This window comes from Bos indicus x Bos taurus, chromosome 17 (genome assembly GCF_003369695.1).
Source record: "Bos indicus x Bos taurus breed Angus x Brahman F1 hybrid chromosome 17, Bos_hybrid_MaternalHap_v2.0, whole genome shotgun sequence".
Taxonomy (NCBI): domain Eukaryota; kingdom Metazoa; phylum Chordata; class Mammalia; order Artiodactyla; family Bovidae; genus Bos; species Bos indicus x Bos taurus.
In genome coordinates this window covers 10,595,051-10,610,182 of record NC_040092.1, presented here as the reverse complement: position 1 = coordinate 10,610,182, position 15,132 = coordinate 10,595,051, and the positions used below count along the sequence as shown (strand labels likewise).

The 15,132-nt window shown below is 42.3% G+C and overlaps 1 protein-coding gene across 1 annotated transcript; it reads right to left on the bottom strand.

Moving 5' to 3' along the window:
• Positions 1 to 8,457: 8,457 nt before the first annotated feature.
• LOC113907446 (disintegrin and metalloproteinase domain-containing protein 1a-like) lies at positions 8,458 to 12,282 on the bottom strand. The gene has a single exon (XM_027566607.1). The coding sequence runs from the start codon at positions 11,437 to 11,439 to the stop codon at positions 8,986 to 8,988; it is 2,454 nt and encodes an 817-aa protein (XP_027422408.1). The 5' UTR covers positions 11,440 to 12,282; the 3' UTR covers positions 8,458 to 8,985.
• Between the last annotated feature and the right edge of the window lie 2,850 nt (positions 12,283 to 15,132).

Here is a 15,132-nt window from a genome sequence, read left to right as displayed (position 1 = left end):
AAAAAAAGGAACACTGTTGATGGCTATGCAACTGGTGCAGCCACTATGGCAAGCATTATGGAGGTTCCTCAAAAGTTAAAAGTAAAACTACCGTATGATCCAGCAGTCCACTTCTGGACATTTATCCAAAGGAAACAAAATGCCAACAAAGAAAGATATCTGCACCACCATGTTCATTGCAGCATTGTTTACAATTGCCAAGACATAGAAGAAATTTAGGTGTCATCTATCAGTGGATGAATGAATTAGAAAATGTTATACAGGACTTCTCTGGTGGTCCATTGGTTCAGACTCTGCATTCCCCTCTGCAACCCAAAGCCTCATCAACGGTAATGAGGAAACAGGTCTATAAAATCATTTCTGTATATATATAAATTATTCAGTATAAAATTATTCAATATAAAATATTCAGCTTCTTCCAAATGGGCGATTTGGGGATTCTTTCATCATAAGGGGGCCACCATTTAGCTGAAACAGAAAAAGGAGCGTGCCTTAAGGCCACTGCTGCTGCTGCTGCTAAGTCATTTCAGTTGTGTCCGACTCTGTGTGACCCCATAGACGGCAGCCCACCAGGCTCCCCCGTCCCTGGGATTCTCCAGGCAAGAACACTGGAGTGGGTTGCCATTTCCTTCTCCAATGCATAAAAGTGAAAAATGAAAGTGAAGTCGCTCAGTTGTGTCCAACCCTCAGCGACCCCATGGACTGCAGCCTACCAGGCTCCTCCGTCCATGGGATTTTCCAGGCAGGAGTACTGGAGTGGGGTGCCATTGCCTTCTCCTAATGCCACTAGAGTAGAGGGGGAGAGGAAAGAAAGGGAGGGAGAAATTTGCAGCCTTCATTAAGCATACTCTAGTGGCATAAGCATACTCTAATGCCACTAGAGTATGCTTAATGAAGGCTGCAAATTTCTCCCTCTCTTTCTTTCCTCCCCACTTCTCCCTCTACTTCTCCTTGTTCCTTTCAAGCTCACTTTGAAAGTTGACCTGAATCTCCAGTAGAGGCCCTGAACTAGTCCAACCCAGAGCTTAGGGCCCAGAGATGCACCACAGCAGTGATTTGCATTTCCACGTTATACTCACATTGCTCACAAAGGCCAGCAATTCTACCTTCTGCTGTGAAACACAGTTGTTGAGAATACTTGACTTTAGCTTCAGACAGACCTGCTCAGACACCTGTATACCCTTCTTACCTACCATGTGACCTTAGGCAAATTGCTTAACCCCTCAGATTCTTCATGGGGAGAGTGGGGCCAATGACAGTGGGTACCTCATAGGACTATTGTGGAAATGGCGAGATAAAATATGAAAGTGCTTAGAACAGTGCCTGCCACATGGTCTATGCTCAATCAACTGTAGCTATAATGCTTGATTTGGAAACGACAAACCTCCAGTGAGAAGACACCCAACCTTGGTGAACTCCAAGGAGCAGGAACCCTACATCATGAATCTTATATCTATAGTATCTGAAACACTTAAAAGACTAGTTCCTGCCACAGAGGTAAAAGGGCAGTATGTGGGCTAATTTGGAGTTAACCACTCCTCGGAACTCAAACGTTCTAATGGAGATTTTTGTGGCCTGAGCAATACATGCAAAAACACAGGTGTCCGTGGCCAGTGAACTAAAATGTGAAACAATGACTACCCAGCAACAAGACAGGAACACCTGCTGGTGTCTGTTAGATGCCACCACGTGGCACAAGCCTGTTGTTTCTTCCTGCATCATTTAGTAGATAAACTTTTTCATGTGACTAAGATACTAGTTGTCATCACAACTTCCAAAAAAAAAAAAAAAGACTCCATGTTCCCAATGTAAGGGGCCCGGCTTCAATCCCCGGTGAGGGAACTAGATCCTGTGTGCTGCAACTAAGACCCAACACAGCTAAATTTAAAAAAATATGTTACACACACACATACACACGCACAATGTTACTCAGCCATAAAAAGAAGGAACTCTTGCTGTTTGTGACAACATAGATGGACTTTGAAGGCATTATGCTAATAAGTTACAAAAGAAAGGCAAATACCTTATTGTCTCACTTATATATATTTCAAAGACATCACTTTGCTGACAAAGGTCTGACATAGTCAAAGCTATGTGGTCTCTCCAGTAGTCATGTACAGATGTGAAAGTTGGACCATAAAGAAAGCTAAGTGCTGAACAATTGATACTTTACAGTTGTGATGCTGGAGAAGAGTCTTGAGAGTCCCTTGGACAGCAAGGAGATCAAACCAGTCAATCCTAAAGGAAAGTAACCCTGAATACTCATTGGAAGGACTGATGCTGAAGCTTAAGCTCCAATACTTTGGCCACCTGATGCAAGGTGCCAACTCATTGAAAAAGACCCTGATACTGGGAAAGATTGAGGGCAGGAGAAGGAGGTGACAGAGGACGAGGTGGTTAGATAGCATTACCAACCAATTCAATGGACATGAACTTGAGCAAACGCCAGAAGATGGTGAGGGACAGGGAGGCCTGGTGTGCTACAGTCCATGGGGTCAGAAAGAGTCGGACACAATGTAGCGTCTGAACAACAACAACATTTCTAAAAGAAACAAAACAAAAAGTTGAACTCATAGAGAACAAATCAGTGGTTGCCAGGGGCGGGGTGTGGGGGCTTGGTGAAATGGATGAAGGTGGTCAAAAGGGGCAAACTTCCAGTTAAAATGTCCTGGGAATATAATTTACATCATGGTAACTATGGTTAGTACTACTATATTGTGTATTTGAAAGTTGCTCAGGTGTTGGTGGTGGTTTAGTTGCTAAAGTCATGTCTGACTCTTGTAACCCTGTGGACTTTAGCCCACCAGGCTCCTCTGTCCATGGGATTCTCCAGGAAAGAATACTGAAGTGGGTTGTCATTTCCTTCTCCAAAAGTTGCTAAGAGTAGATCTTAAAAGTTCTCAACATAAGAAAATTGTAATGATGTGTGGTAATGAATATTAACTAGATTTCTTATGGTGATCATTTCACAAAATATACAAATATTATCCCTGGGTTTGGAAGATCTCCTGGAGGAGGAAATGGCAGCCTACTCCAGTATTCTTGCCAAAAGAATGCTATGGACAGAGGAGCCTGGTAGGCTATACAGTCCATGGAGGCACAAAGAGTCAGAGATGACTGAGCATCTGAGTACACCCCTACCATAGTCTATCTTTGATTGAAGTGTGGGGTTTTATAAACTTTTAATGTCTTATTTGTCTGTCTGTAAGTAATTTAGCAGTATTAAATCTGAGCAAGATTTTGGTTGTGTTAGGGAGTGTTAAGAGGCATCCTGGCCCAAGAATGAATTTGGCCCTATATTTTAAGATTAAATCCTTCACTTGGTAAACACTTATTAAGCATGTACAATATGCTGGGCCCACAGCATTGAATAAGATGGTAATCTGCCACACCATAATGGATATAATATGAGGAAAGACATTTTCATCAATAATGACTACACAATTTGTGGATTCATATGTAGTAGAAGTTAGTTAAGGACATTTTGAAGGTCTTCCCTGTTACTTTTTACTGAAGGAAGAGGTTCAGGAAGTATTGGAAATTGTACATTGAGTCACACTTTGGAAAATATGCAAATACCACTACTTACTATCTCTAGAGAAAATTCTCCTTGGTCTGTTTCCTCATGAAAGATGGAGGTTTCATAGGGTGGTTAGGAGGATTAAATTAAGACAATGAATATAGTATGTTTAACACAGTTCTTGGCACAGAATGAATAGTGTTAATATTATACTTGCTTTGTGCTTTCTTCACAGAGAAGTATCTAGTAGATCTAAAGCTATTACTTGTAATTGTAGAAATTCCTTATGATGTCAGCCAACAAGTTGTTTCAATAAAGAAAAAAGGAAAAATAGAAAAGACAAAATTTTAGTTTAATACATGTACTAAGCACTGTGGTAGAGGCCTCTGTACTATATAAAATAAGTATAAATGCACTTTTATAACTAGGTAATGTTCATCAGACATGACACATCTGAAGGTATGAAATTCATCCAAGGAATATTAAAAGAAGGGAATTAAACATTCTCTAGGAGAAAAGGGGGCCTTTCCTGGTAGCTCAGCTGGTAAAGAATCTACCTGTAATTCAGGAGACTGTAGTTCGATTCCTGGGTTGGAAAGATTCCCTGGAGAAGGGATATGCTACCCACTCCAGTATTCTTAGGCTTCCATGGTGGCTCAGATGGTCAAGAATCCACTGCAATGTGGAAAACATGGGTTCAATCCCTGGGTTGGGAAGATCCCCTGGAGGAGGGCATGTTAACCCACACCAGTATTCTTGCCTGGAGAATCCGCATGGACAGAGGAGCCAGGCGGGCTACAGTCCACGGGGTCACAAAATGTTGGACATGACTGAGCGACTAAGCATAGCACAATACAGGGGGAAAAGGGCCACCCAAGATGGAGAGGTCATGGTGGAGAGTTCTGATAAAATGTGATCCATTTGAGAAAGGAATTGAAACCACTTCAGCACTCTTGGCTTGAGAACCCCATGAACAGTATAAAGAGGCAAAAAATATGACACTGAAAGATGAACCCCTCAGGTCAGTAGGTATCCAATATGCTTACTGGAGAAGAGCAGAGAAATAGCTCCAGAAGAAATGAAGAGCCTGAGGCAAAGTGGAAACAGCGCCCAGTAGTGGATGTGTCTGGTGGTGAAAGTAAAATCTCATGCTATAAAAAACAGTGTTTCATAGGAACCTGGAATGTTAGGTTCATGAATTAAGGTAAATTGGAAGTGGTCAAACAGGAGATGGCAAGAGAGAACATCGACATTTTAGGAATCTGAACTAAAATGGACAGAAATGGGCAAATTTAATTCAGATGACCATTATATCTACTACTTGGACAAGAATCCCTTAGAAGAATGGAATAGCCCTCATAGTCAACAAGACAGTCTGAAATGCAGTCCTTGAGTGCAATCTCAAAAACAACAGAATAATCTCAGTTCATTTCCAAGGCATACCACTCAATATCACAGTAATCCAAGTCTATGCCCCAACCACTAATGCCAAAGAAGCAGAAGTTAAATTGTTCTATAAAGACTACAAGACCTTCGAGAACTAACACCAAAAAAAGATGTCCTTTTCATTATAGGGAAATGGAATGCAAAAGTAGGAAGTCAGGAGATACCTGGAGTAACAGGTAAGTTTGGCCTTGGAGTACAAAATGAAGCAGGACAAAGGCTATTAGAGTTTTGCCGAGAGAACGTGTTGGTCATAGCAAACACCCGCTTCCAACAACACAAGAGATGACTCTGCACGTGGGCATCACCAGATGGTCAATATTACTATTAGATTGATTATATTCTTTGCAGCCAGTGATGGAGAAGCTCTATACAGTTTGCAAAAACAAGACCAGGAGCTGACTGTGGCTCAGATCATAAACTCCTTATTGAGAAAATCAGGCTTAAATTGAAGAATGTAGGGAAAACCACTAGGCCATTCAGGTATGACCTAAATCAAATCCCTTACAACTATGCAGTGGAAGTGACAAATAGAGTCAGGGATTAGATCTGATAGAGTACCTGAAGAACTATGGTCAGAGGTTCATGACATTGTACAGGAGGCTGTGATCAAGACATGACATTGTACAGGAGGCAGTGATCAAGACCAGCCCCAAGAAAAGAAATGCAAAAAGGCAAAATGGTTGTCTGAGGAGGCCTTGCAAATAGCTGAGAAAAGAAGAGAAGCTAAAGGCAAAGGAGAAAAGGAAAGGAATACCTATCTGAATGCAGAGTTCCAAAGAACAGCAAGGAGAGATAAGAAAGCCTTCCTCAGTAATCAATGCAAAGAAATAGAGGAAAACAATAGAATGGGAAAGACTAGAGATCTTTTCAAGAAAATTAGAGATACCAAAGGAAGATTTCATGCAAGATGGGCACAATAAAGGACAGAAACATTATGGACCTAACAGAAGCAGAAATATTAAGAAGAGGTGTTAAGAATACACAGAAGAACTGTACAAAAAGAGGTCTTAATACCCCAGATGACCTCGATGGCATGATCACTCACCTAGAGCCAGACATCCTGGAGTGTGAAGTCAAGTGGGCCTTCAGAAGCATCATGACGAACAAAGCTAGTGGAGGTGATGGAATTCCAACTGAGCCACTTCAGATCCTAAAAGATGATGCTGTGAAAGTGCTGCACTCAGTATGCCAGCAAATTTGGTAAACTCAGCAGTGGCCGCAGAACTGGAAAAGGTCAGTTTTCATTCCAATCCCAAAGAAAGGCGGTCAAAGAATGTTCAAACTACCGCACAAATGCACTCATTTCACGTGCTAGTAAAGTAATGCTCAAAATCCTACAAGCTAGGCTTCAACAGAATGTGAACCAAGAGCTTCCAGATGTTCAAGCTGGATTTAGAAAAGGCAGAGGAACCAGAGATCAAATTGCCAACATTTGTTGGGAGCGTAGAGAAAACTAGAGAATTCCAGAACAGAATCTACTTCTGCGTCATTTACTATGCTAAAGCCTTTGACTGCGTAGGTAACAACAAACAGTGAAAAATTCTTAAAGAGATGGGAATACTAGACCACCTTACCAGCCTCCTGTGAAACCTGTATGCAGGTCAAGTAGCAACAGTTAGAACCAGACGTGGAATAATGAACTGGTTCAAAATTGGGAGAGGAGCATGTCAGGGCTGTGTAGTGTCACCCTGCTTATTTAACTTATATGCAGAGTATATCACGTGAAATGCCGAGCTGGTAGAAACACAAGCTGAAATCAAGATTGCCAGGAAATATATCAATAACCTCAAATATGCAGATGAAACCACCCTTATGGCAGAAAGTGAGGAATTAAAGAGCCTCTTGAAGAAGGTGAAAGAGGAGAGTGAAAAGCTGGCTTAAAACTCAACATTCAAAAAAAAAAAAAAAAAAGATCATGCATCCAGTTCCATCATTTCATGGCAAATAGATGGGGAAACAATGGAAACAGTGACAAACTTTATTTTCTTGGGCTCCAAAATCACTGCAGACGGTGACTGTAGCCATGAAATTAAAAACACTGGCTCCTTGGAAGGAAAGCAGTGACAAACCTAGACAGCATATTAAAAAGCAGAGACACTACTTTGCCTTCAAAGATCCATATAGTCAAAGCTGTGGTTTTTCCAGTAGTTATGTACAGATGTGTGAGCTGGACAATAAAAAAGGCAAAGTGCCAAAGAATTGAACTGTGGTGTTGGAGAAGGCTCTTCAGAGTCCCTTGGACTGCAAGGAAACCAAACCAGTCAATCCTAAAGGAAATCAACCCTGAATATTCACTGCAAGGACTGATGCTGAAGCTGAAGCTGAAGCTCCAGTGCTTTGGCCACCTGATGTGAAGAACTGACTTATTAGAAAAGACCCTGATGCTGGGAAAGATTGAAGGCAGGAGGAGAAGGGGACAACAGAGGATGAGATGGTTGGATGGCATCACTGACTCAGCAGACATGAATTTGAGCTAACTCCAGGAGATGGTGAAGGACAGGGAAGCCTGGCGTGCTGTAGCCCCTTGGGTCATAAAGAGACACGGCTGATTGACTGAACAACAGCAAGGAGAAAAAGAAATACTTTTATTAAAAAGGGAGTATGGGTAGGGACTTCGGTGGTAATTCAGTGACTAAGACTTGGTACTTCAGATGCAAGGGACGTGGGTTCAAGCATTCAGTCAGTGATCAGGGAACTAAAATCCCATATGCTGCTAAGTGCAGTCAAAAAAAAAAAAAACTAAAGAATAAAAACTGGATGGGAAAAGAAACTGTGTTTTTTATTCTTGGATACATTTGATTTTTTCACTTTAAGTCCACATATACTTCTATAAGAGTGATCCTTGTAATAAAGAGTTAAAGAAAAGGAATAAAAAATGGAAACAACAAAAAAAGTGGGGAGTATGGCTATAGAAAGGACCTGGAGATCCTGGGAAATAATAAATTGAGTATGTAATATATCAGTGTTAAAACATCTTCCCAGGTGGTGCAGTGGTAAAGAATCCACCTGCCAATGCAGGAGACAGAGGAGACACGGATTTGATTCCTAGGTGGGGAAGATGCCCTGGAGTAGGAAACGGCAACCTACTCCAGTATTCTTGCCTAGAGAATTACATGGACAGAGGGGTGGTGGATTACAGTGCATGAGGTCACAAAGAGTTGGACACAACTGAGCATACTCACCAACATCTGCCAGAATTGAAAAGTTAAATGACTGAAACACTAGCCCCTTGACCCTGGGTTAATTGGGGTCTTCTTTTTTTTTATTTTAATTTTATTTTATTTTTAAACTTTACAATATTGTATTAGTTTTGCCAAATATCGAAATGAATCCGCCACAGGTATACCCGTGTTCCCTGTCGGAGGGAGGAGGGTTCAGGATGGGGAACGCGGGTATAATTGGGGTCTTCTGACTTACTGGATATAGTCCACCTAGAGTCCCAGAAGAAAATAGACTCAATAAATATACCACATGGAATCTGAAGAGATATCTAATCTGAACAGGGTTTTATTTTTTGTTTTAAAAAACTCATTTCTTGAATGAACATTTATAAAAGGCCAAATTAGAACAATGAGTCACATAAATAGTTGCTCTCATATAGTAGGTAGCTGTTGCTTGAAAATCCAAGTGATAATAGTAAATGCAGGTACAAATAGTGGTATATGTTAAACAACTTAGATGAAAGATGGAATTTCCTGAAAAAGATTCTGGTACCTGGAAAAATTAGCCCAAGACAAGGATGTTGATGTCAATAGACACATGTGAAGAGTTCAAATTTAAATGTGGAAAAGCAGTAAGTTATTTAATGTATAATTAAAACCATAAAATCTTAATGACTAAGGTGATAAAACTGACAGAATCCCTCCTCCTAGTAGTAGTATATTTTTATAGAGTATATAATCGTAGTCAGAGCCACTGAGTTATCAATTCCCACTTCACCTTTGCTTCAGTGAGCCTGTCATTCCCACTCAGAGCTTGAGGTGTTTGACGTATTAGGCTTCTTTCTCCCATTGCTTGTCTTATGGCTCTGATTCTTCCTCTTCTTCCTCTTCTTCCTCTTCTTCCTCTTCCACCTCTTCCTCCTCAGCCTCCTCTTCTGGAGGCTCCTCTTCTGGGGCAGCTGGTTCCTCTTTTGATTCAGCAGCTGCTCCTTGGTCCTCTTTACAAAACGTGCAGACACAAAAAATTATAAGTAGTAATAATGCTATACAAAGTATTGCAGCTAATGGGATTATTATGTCTAAGATGTTTTTGGAAGCTTCATGTGTCTCAGAGGTAGCATTTTCTTCTCCACCTTCCCCCGGCTCGGGATTATCTAAACCAGGGTAGCCACTATCCACACTACCACCAGGTCCTGGGTTTTTGCAGTCAGGAGGGGAAAAACCATCATCGCAATGGCAGTTCTTCTTATTGTTGCAAACTCCTTTCGCGTTACACTGTACCTTTGTATCACAGTCGTACCCAAGAACACTGACATCTAAGCAGACAAAGTCTATGCAGACTTTCCCTGGGGCACAAAGATTGCCCTTCTTTGTATCTCCAGAATCAGGGACATCCTGAACACTATACTTATCCATGGACCAGCAATAGTCATCTTTATAATGAGCCTGCAACAATGTATAATTGACTTGGGTCTCTGGTAGCTCTTGAACATTTGTACATATCATTTTCCCACAAAATACATCCTCGTTTTGACATTTAGTATATTCTGAGACACTGTCACTGGGAATACCACAGTTTCCAAATCTGTTCCCTTTACCATTAAATGACTGAAAACATTGTTCAGAAGCAGCTTTTGCAGGAAACCCAAAAATTTCAGAACACTGAGCATCAGAAGACATGCATACCCCGTCAACACAATAGTAACCACCCATACATTCTGAACCATCTAGCTTGTAGGTATCCTGGGGACACTCCCCAGAGGTACCAAGACAAAATTCTGGAAGGTCACATTCTCCTGAAGCAGGACGGCAGCTACGTCCAGTTCGTTCATACTGGCATGTGGCATTACAGCAGGGTCCAGGATTACACAGTGCAGTCGACTTCAGTCTACATGTGTCATCACAACATTTGTCAACCTCACAAGCATTACCACAGTCACACTGCTCATCTCCTTCTACAATGGCATTGCCACAGGTGGAATCCCTCCGTCGGCGGCCTTTGTGCCCAGGCTTGTTGAACAGGCAGGCCCCCTTGTGTTCCCAGAGGAACCGGTGGAAGAAGTCAGAGCTGCAGTTGCTGAAGCCACTTTCTTTAGTGATGTTTTCACGCATGAGGCAGAAGGGCCGGTCTTTACACATGCAGGCCGGATGGTCGTGCCGAATACCCAAGTTGTGTCCGAGCTCATGGACCATGAGCGCTGCAAACAGGAGGACATCCTCGTGGTGGAAGGATTCCACGGCTGCCGCAAAATCACTGGAGCAGGCACCACTGAGAAATGCCTGCCCCGTATCCTCTCTAGGATGCTGTCCCACGATCATGTGGGCAACATCATGCTTCACACGATGGAAGAGCTTCTCTTGTCTCCAGCTGTTGAAATTCCTGAGTGCAACTTGCAGGTCCACGGGGACCTCTGTGAGGTCCCCCTCCGTCCAAATCTCCATTCCAGCCAGCACCACCTCTGTGTTTATTCCCCTTGTGAAGCTGTTGGCCAGAGCGATGATGTCCATTACTCTCTGGACTGTCTGATTGACGTCACTGCCCCACATTTGGAACCGCTGGTTGTTGACCACGACAAACATCTCCACGTACTTGGTATGTGACCACAAGTCGGATGGCACCTGCCAGCTGTGAGGCTTGCCGCTCTCTGGTCGCCGGCTGGTGGACGCCACTTGGCTGTCTTTGGACGTGACGCCACAGGAGACTCGAGCTTCGTGGGCCATGGCGTACAACAGGTGTTCAAACCGTTTGGAAGAGTGCACGGGCTCAAGGCCATAGGATTTTCCCTCCTTAATCAGGAGGCCCCTGAGGCCTGAACAGGTGTTGACAGAAACAAAAGAACCTGGGACTCCTTCTATGTAGCCTTCGTAGTGACAGTCCCGCGAGATGAGAGGCATTTCTTGCCCCAGGATGCCATCGTGGTAGCTGAAGACCGGGAAGTTATCCACAAAGTAGTCTGTCTTCAGCGTCAGGTGAATCAGCTGCCTCTGGCCCTGCATAAATAGCACATAGGAGAGCTTTTCCACTTGGTCTTCCCTTCCTTCCACTGTCAGACTCTTGGGAATGACTACTTCATAGGAAGAGTGATATGGTGAGCCCAGGTCACAGTACAGGCTTGGCAGAGAAATCAGTACCAAGAACAACAGGATCCCCAACCTGGCACATGAAAGTCCTGGCACCAGGGCCAGCCTCAAGCCCTTCATGTGAGGAGCCCAAGTTTGAAGCACTCTGATAGCCTCAGACATAGCCAGTTGCCTTTTCCATAGAGAAGGCAGTACAGAGGCAGAGTCTCTCACAGATGCTGCCACTGACATGGCCCTAGTGAATCAGTTGATGATGCAGGGCTTGTGTCCAGCAGCAGCAGCAGCTCTCCCTGACACACAGACCCTCTGTCACAGGTACTCACTTCAGATCTATGCTGGCTGCACGAAGGGTGGCTCTTGCCTGCCTCTCAGAGGTCAGCCTCTGGCTGTGTCCTTTCTAGTCTTTTGGATCTCTCTGTTATGCTTCAAATAGTCTTTTCTCTGTGACTTCCCTCCACACCCTCAACTCCAGTGGTTAAGGTCTTCCTGACGTTAGGAAGAGCTGTAATCATGAAGAGGGACTGCAGACTCTAAAATGCAAGACTGTACCTTGAGAAAGGAAACAAAACCTCCATGCCTTCCTCAACTGTACCACAAGGAACACCCCTCCCCCACTCTCCCATCGTCCGTTGCTCAGCTGACTCCTAATGTTCTAGACCAGGAGGCTTGGACGTCTTCAGTGGGCACGCTCCATTGCCCGTTTCCTCTCTTCTAAAGCTCTTGTTCTGTATCACATGGAGATTGTAACTAGATGTAACATGGCATTATAGATGCGATGCACAACAGACCAATCTGTTAGATAAAGCCAGTGTGGTACCTGCCTTGTGCCCCCAGATAGATAAACCCCAGTGTGCTGGTCACCCGTGGGACAAATGACATTCCCTACTTTTAAGAAAACATCATCAGCATTCAGTTTCTCAAGTTGTGTTTCTAACACAGTGTGTATTTATGACACTAAAAGTGTGTATGAGAGATGCCAGCAGAGCAGTCTCCCCGTTGTGCAGTTATCATGGGAACCTTGGTGGTAAGTATCTCCAGACCTATTACCATTCTTGGGCTGGTCCTGGCATAGCAGTGTCTTAAGACTATGCCTGTCGAAGACTGCTGCTGCTGCTGCTAAGTCGCTTCAGTCGTGTCTGACTCTGTGCGACCCCATAGACGCAGCCCTCCAGGCTCCGCCATCCCTGGGATTTTCCAGGCAAGAACACTGGAGTGGGTTACCATTTCCTTCTCCATTTCATGAAAGTGAAAGTGAAGTCACTTAGTCTTGTCCGCCTCTTTGCGACCCCATGGACTGCAGCCTACCAGGTTCCTCCATCCATGGGATTTTCCAGGCAAGAGTACTGGAGTGGGGTGCCATCGCCTTCTCTGCTGTCAAAGACTAGGAATCCTGAAGTCTCCCCTGTGTTCGTATATGACTTCCATGTGTTCAGTGGCCACTTCTGTTTGTTCCTCCTTATACACTCTCCTAGATCTAGAAGAATGCATGTCCAAGAGTAGACGAACAAGAATTATTGAATGAATAAATAGCTCCCAGGTATGGTTGCTGTGGTGTCTCATTTGCTGTATCTTCTGTGCTTCTACTTGGCTTCGTGCCTGCCCTGAATATCTGTAAATGTCTTCAGAAAAACCCACAAAAACCATGTTGGCACAGACCTGATCTCAAAATGTACTTCTTTCTATGTTTTGCTGTTCAGTTCACTCTCCTAATTTCTTCTGGCCTCATATTTCACTGAGAAAAATATTAATAGAAGCAATCAAAAGGATGCCTCCACATATGAACATTAGCTGAGTCCACCACCTGTATCTAAATGCTCCCCCCACTATTGTGAATAAATTGTCCTTGCTCCCGTCTAAGACCAATCCTTTTACTTGTGTGTGGGGTGTCCTTCCCTTTAATTTCTCATGGACTTCATTCACTCTTACCTTTCTCCCTTCTCTCTTTTACATCTTGGGCATCTGTTTGTCTGCTGGATCCAGTCTTACTATTTGCTGTAATTTCTCACCTTTATAAAACCATCCCTCTCAGCCCACAGCACCTTCCAGTCACCATCTAGTTTCTCCTTTTCTGTTTTACAGTGAAATTCTTTGAAACAGTGTAGAGACATTCTATTCTAATTTGTATCACGCCTTTATTTTCTGAAGTTTTTAATTTTGACTCCTAACACAGTCACAAAATATGCATAAAACATAAATGTGCTATTCAGTGAATTAGTGGAATGAAAACAGTTAAGCCAGACACAAAAGGGCAAACATCGTGTGATTTCACATATATGAAATTCCACAAATAGGAGACATGCAGAGGCATGCAGAATAGATGTGACCTGGGGTGGAGTAATAGAGGAATGCTGAGTTCTTGTCTGATGGGAGCAGACTTTCATTTTGGGATGAAAAGTTCTGGAAGTGGATATTGATGATGGTTGCACAACAGTATGAATGAACTTAATGCCAATGAACTGTACACTTAAAAATGTTAAGATGGTTGTTTAATGTTGTATGCATTTTACTGAAAAAGATAAATAGGAAAGGAGGGAGAAGGGGAGAGAGAAATAGCTGTGTAAGTACAACTCTGGTGAGGTGATCTGTTTTAGCTTCATAGAAGTCATCTATGTGCCATTGCCAATCACATGCCTTCCTGCTTCAGTGAGATCATTATCTTGTCTTTATGGTAACTACTTCTTCACCTTCTTAATAGTTTTTGCTTTCTAAATGTGTGCTTCCCAAAATTATGTTATTTTAGTTTAGTTATCTTTTAATAACAGCTTTATTAAGATATAAAGTCATATACCAGAATACTCATCCTTCAAAGTGTACTATTGAGAGGTTTGTAGTGTGTTCAGAAAGGTATGCAGTCATCATCACAAGCAATTTTAGAACATTTTCCTCATGCCAAAACAAAACTCCCCTGTTCATTCATAGTCACTCTGCATTATCAGCTCCCTCCAGCCCCTGGTTACCACTACTCCCTTTTCTGTCTCTATGATTTTTGTCTATTCTGGATAGTCCATAGCAATGGAACACTGTATTAGAGTTGTAGTCTTCTGTGACTGGCTTGTTTCACCTGTTTTTCTGCATCATCACTGGAATTTGTTATTTGCCATTTTGATTGCAGTGATCCTAGTGGAAGTAAGGGGGTATCTTATTGTAGCTGTGATTTGCACTTTCTTAATAATTAGTGGTATTGCACAGTTTTTCATATTCTTATTACTCATTTAATATTCATTGGATAAGTGTCTATTCACATCATTTGCCTTTTTTAAACAGGGTGTCTTTTTCTTTTTGAGTTGTAAGAGTTCTTAATATTTCTTGGGGTTAGTCTCCCATCAAGTATATAAGTTGTAAATATTTTGTCCCATTCTGTGGGCTTTTTCATTTTCTCAATGGTTATCTCTTAGAGTAGAAAATTATTTCAGCTTTCTCTCTGATTTTTTTATTCTGTTAAAATATTCAGAACATAAAGTATATCATCTTAATAATTTTTAAGTATATACTTCAGTGGTATTTAGTAGTGTTAACTGTTCTGCTAGCATTACCATTGTCCATCTCCAGGACTGTTTTTATTGTGTAAAAAAGAAAGCCTATATTCATTAAGTATAAAAATTCCCATTGTCTGCTTTCCCTCAGCCCCTAGCAACTACTATCCTACTTTCTCTCTGTATGATTTTTCTCCTCAAGTAAATAATTTAAGTGGGATCATATAGTGTTTATCTTTTTTTAACCAGCTTATTTCACTTAGCATAATATCCTCAAGATCCATCCATGTTGTGGCAGTTTGCAGACTTTCCTCTTTTTTATGGGTGAATAATATTCCATTGTATGTACAGCCCACCTTTCACTTCTCCATTCACCCCTCTGTGGGCACTCAGGTTGCTTCCACATTTTAGCTGTTGTGAATAATGCTGCTCTGAACATTACATGTATGGA

Bases quoted from the DNA above. Each gene is read 5' to 3' on its own strand.
- LOC113907446 (XM_027566607.1), bottom strand. From the start codon at position 11,439: ATGTCAGTGGCAGCATCTGTGAGAGACTCTGCCTCTGTACTGCCTTCT.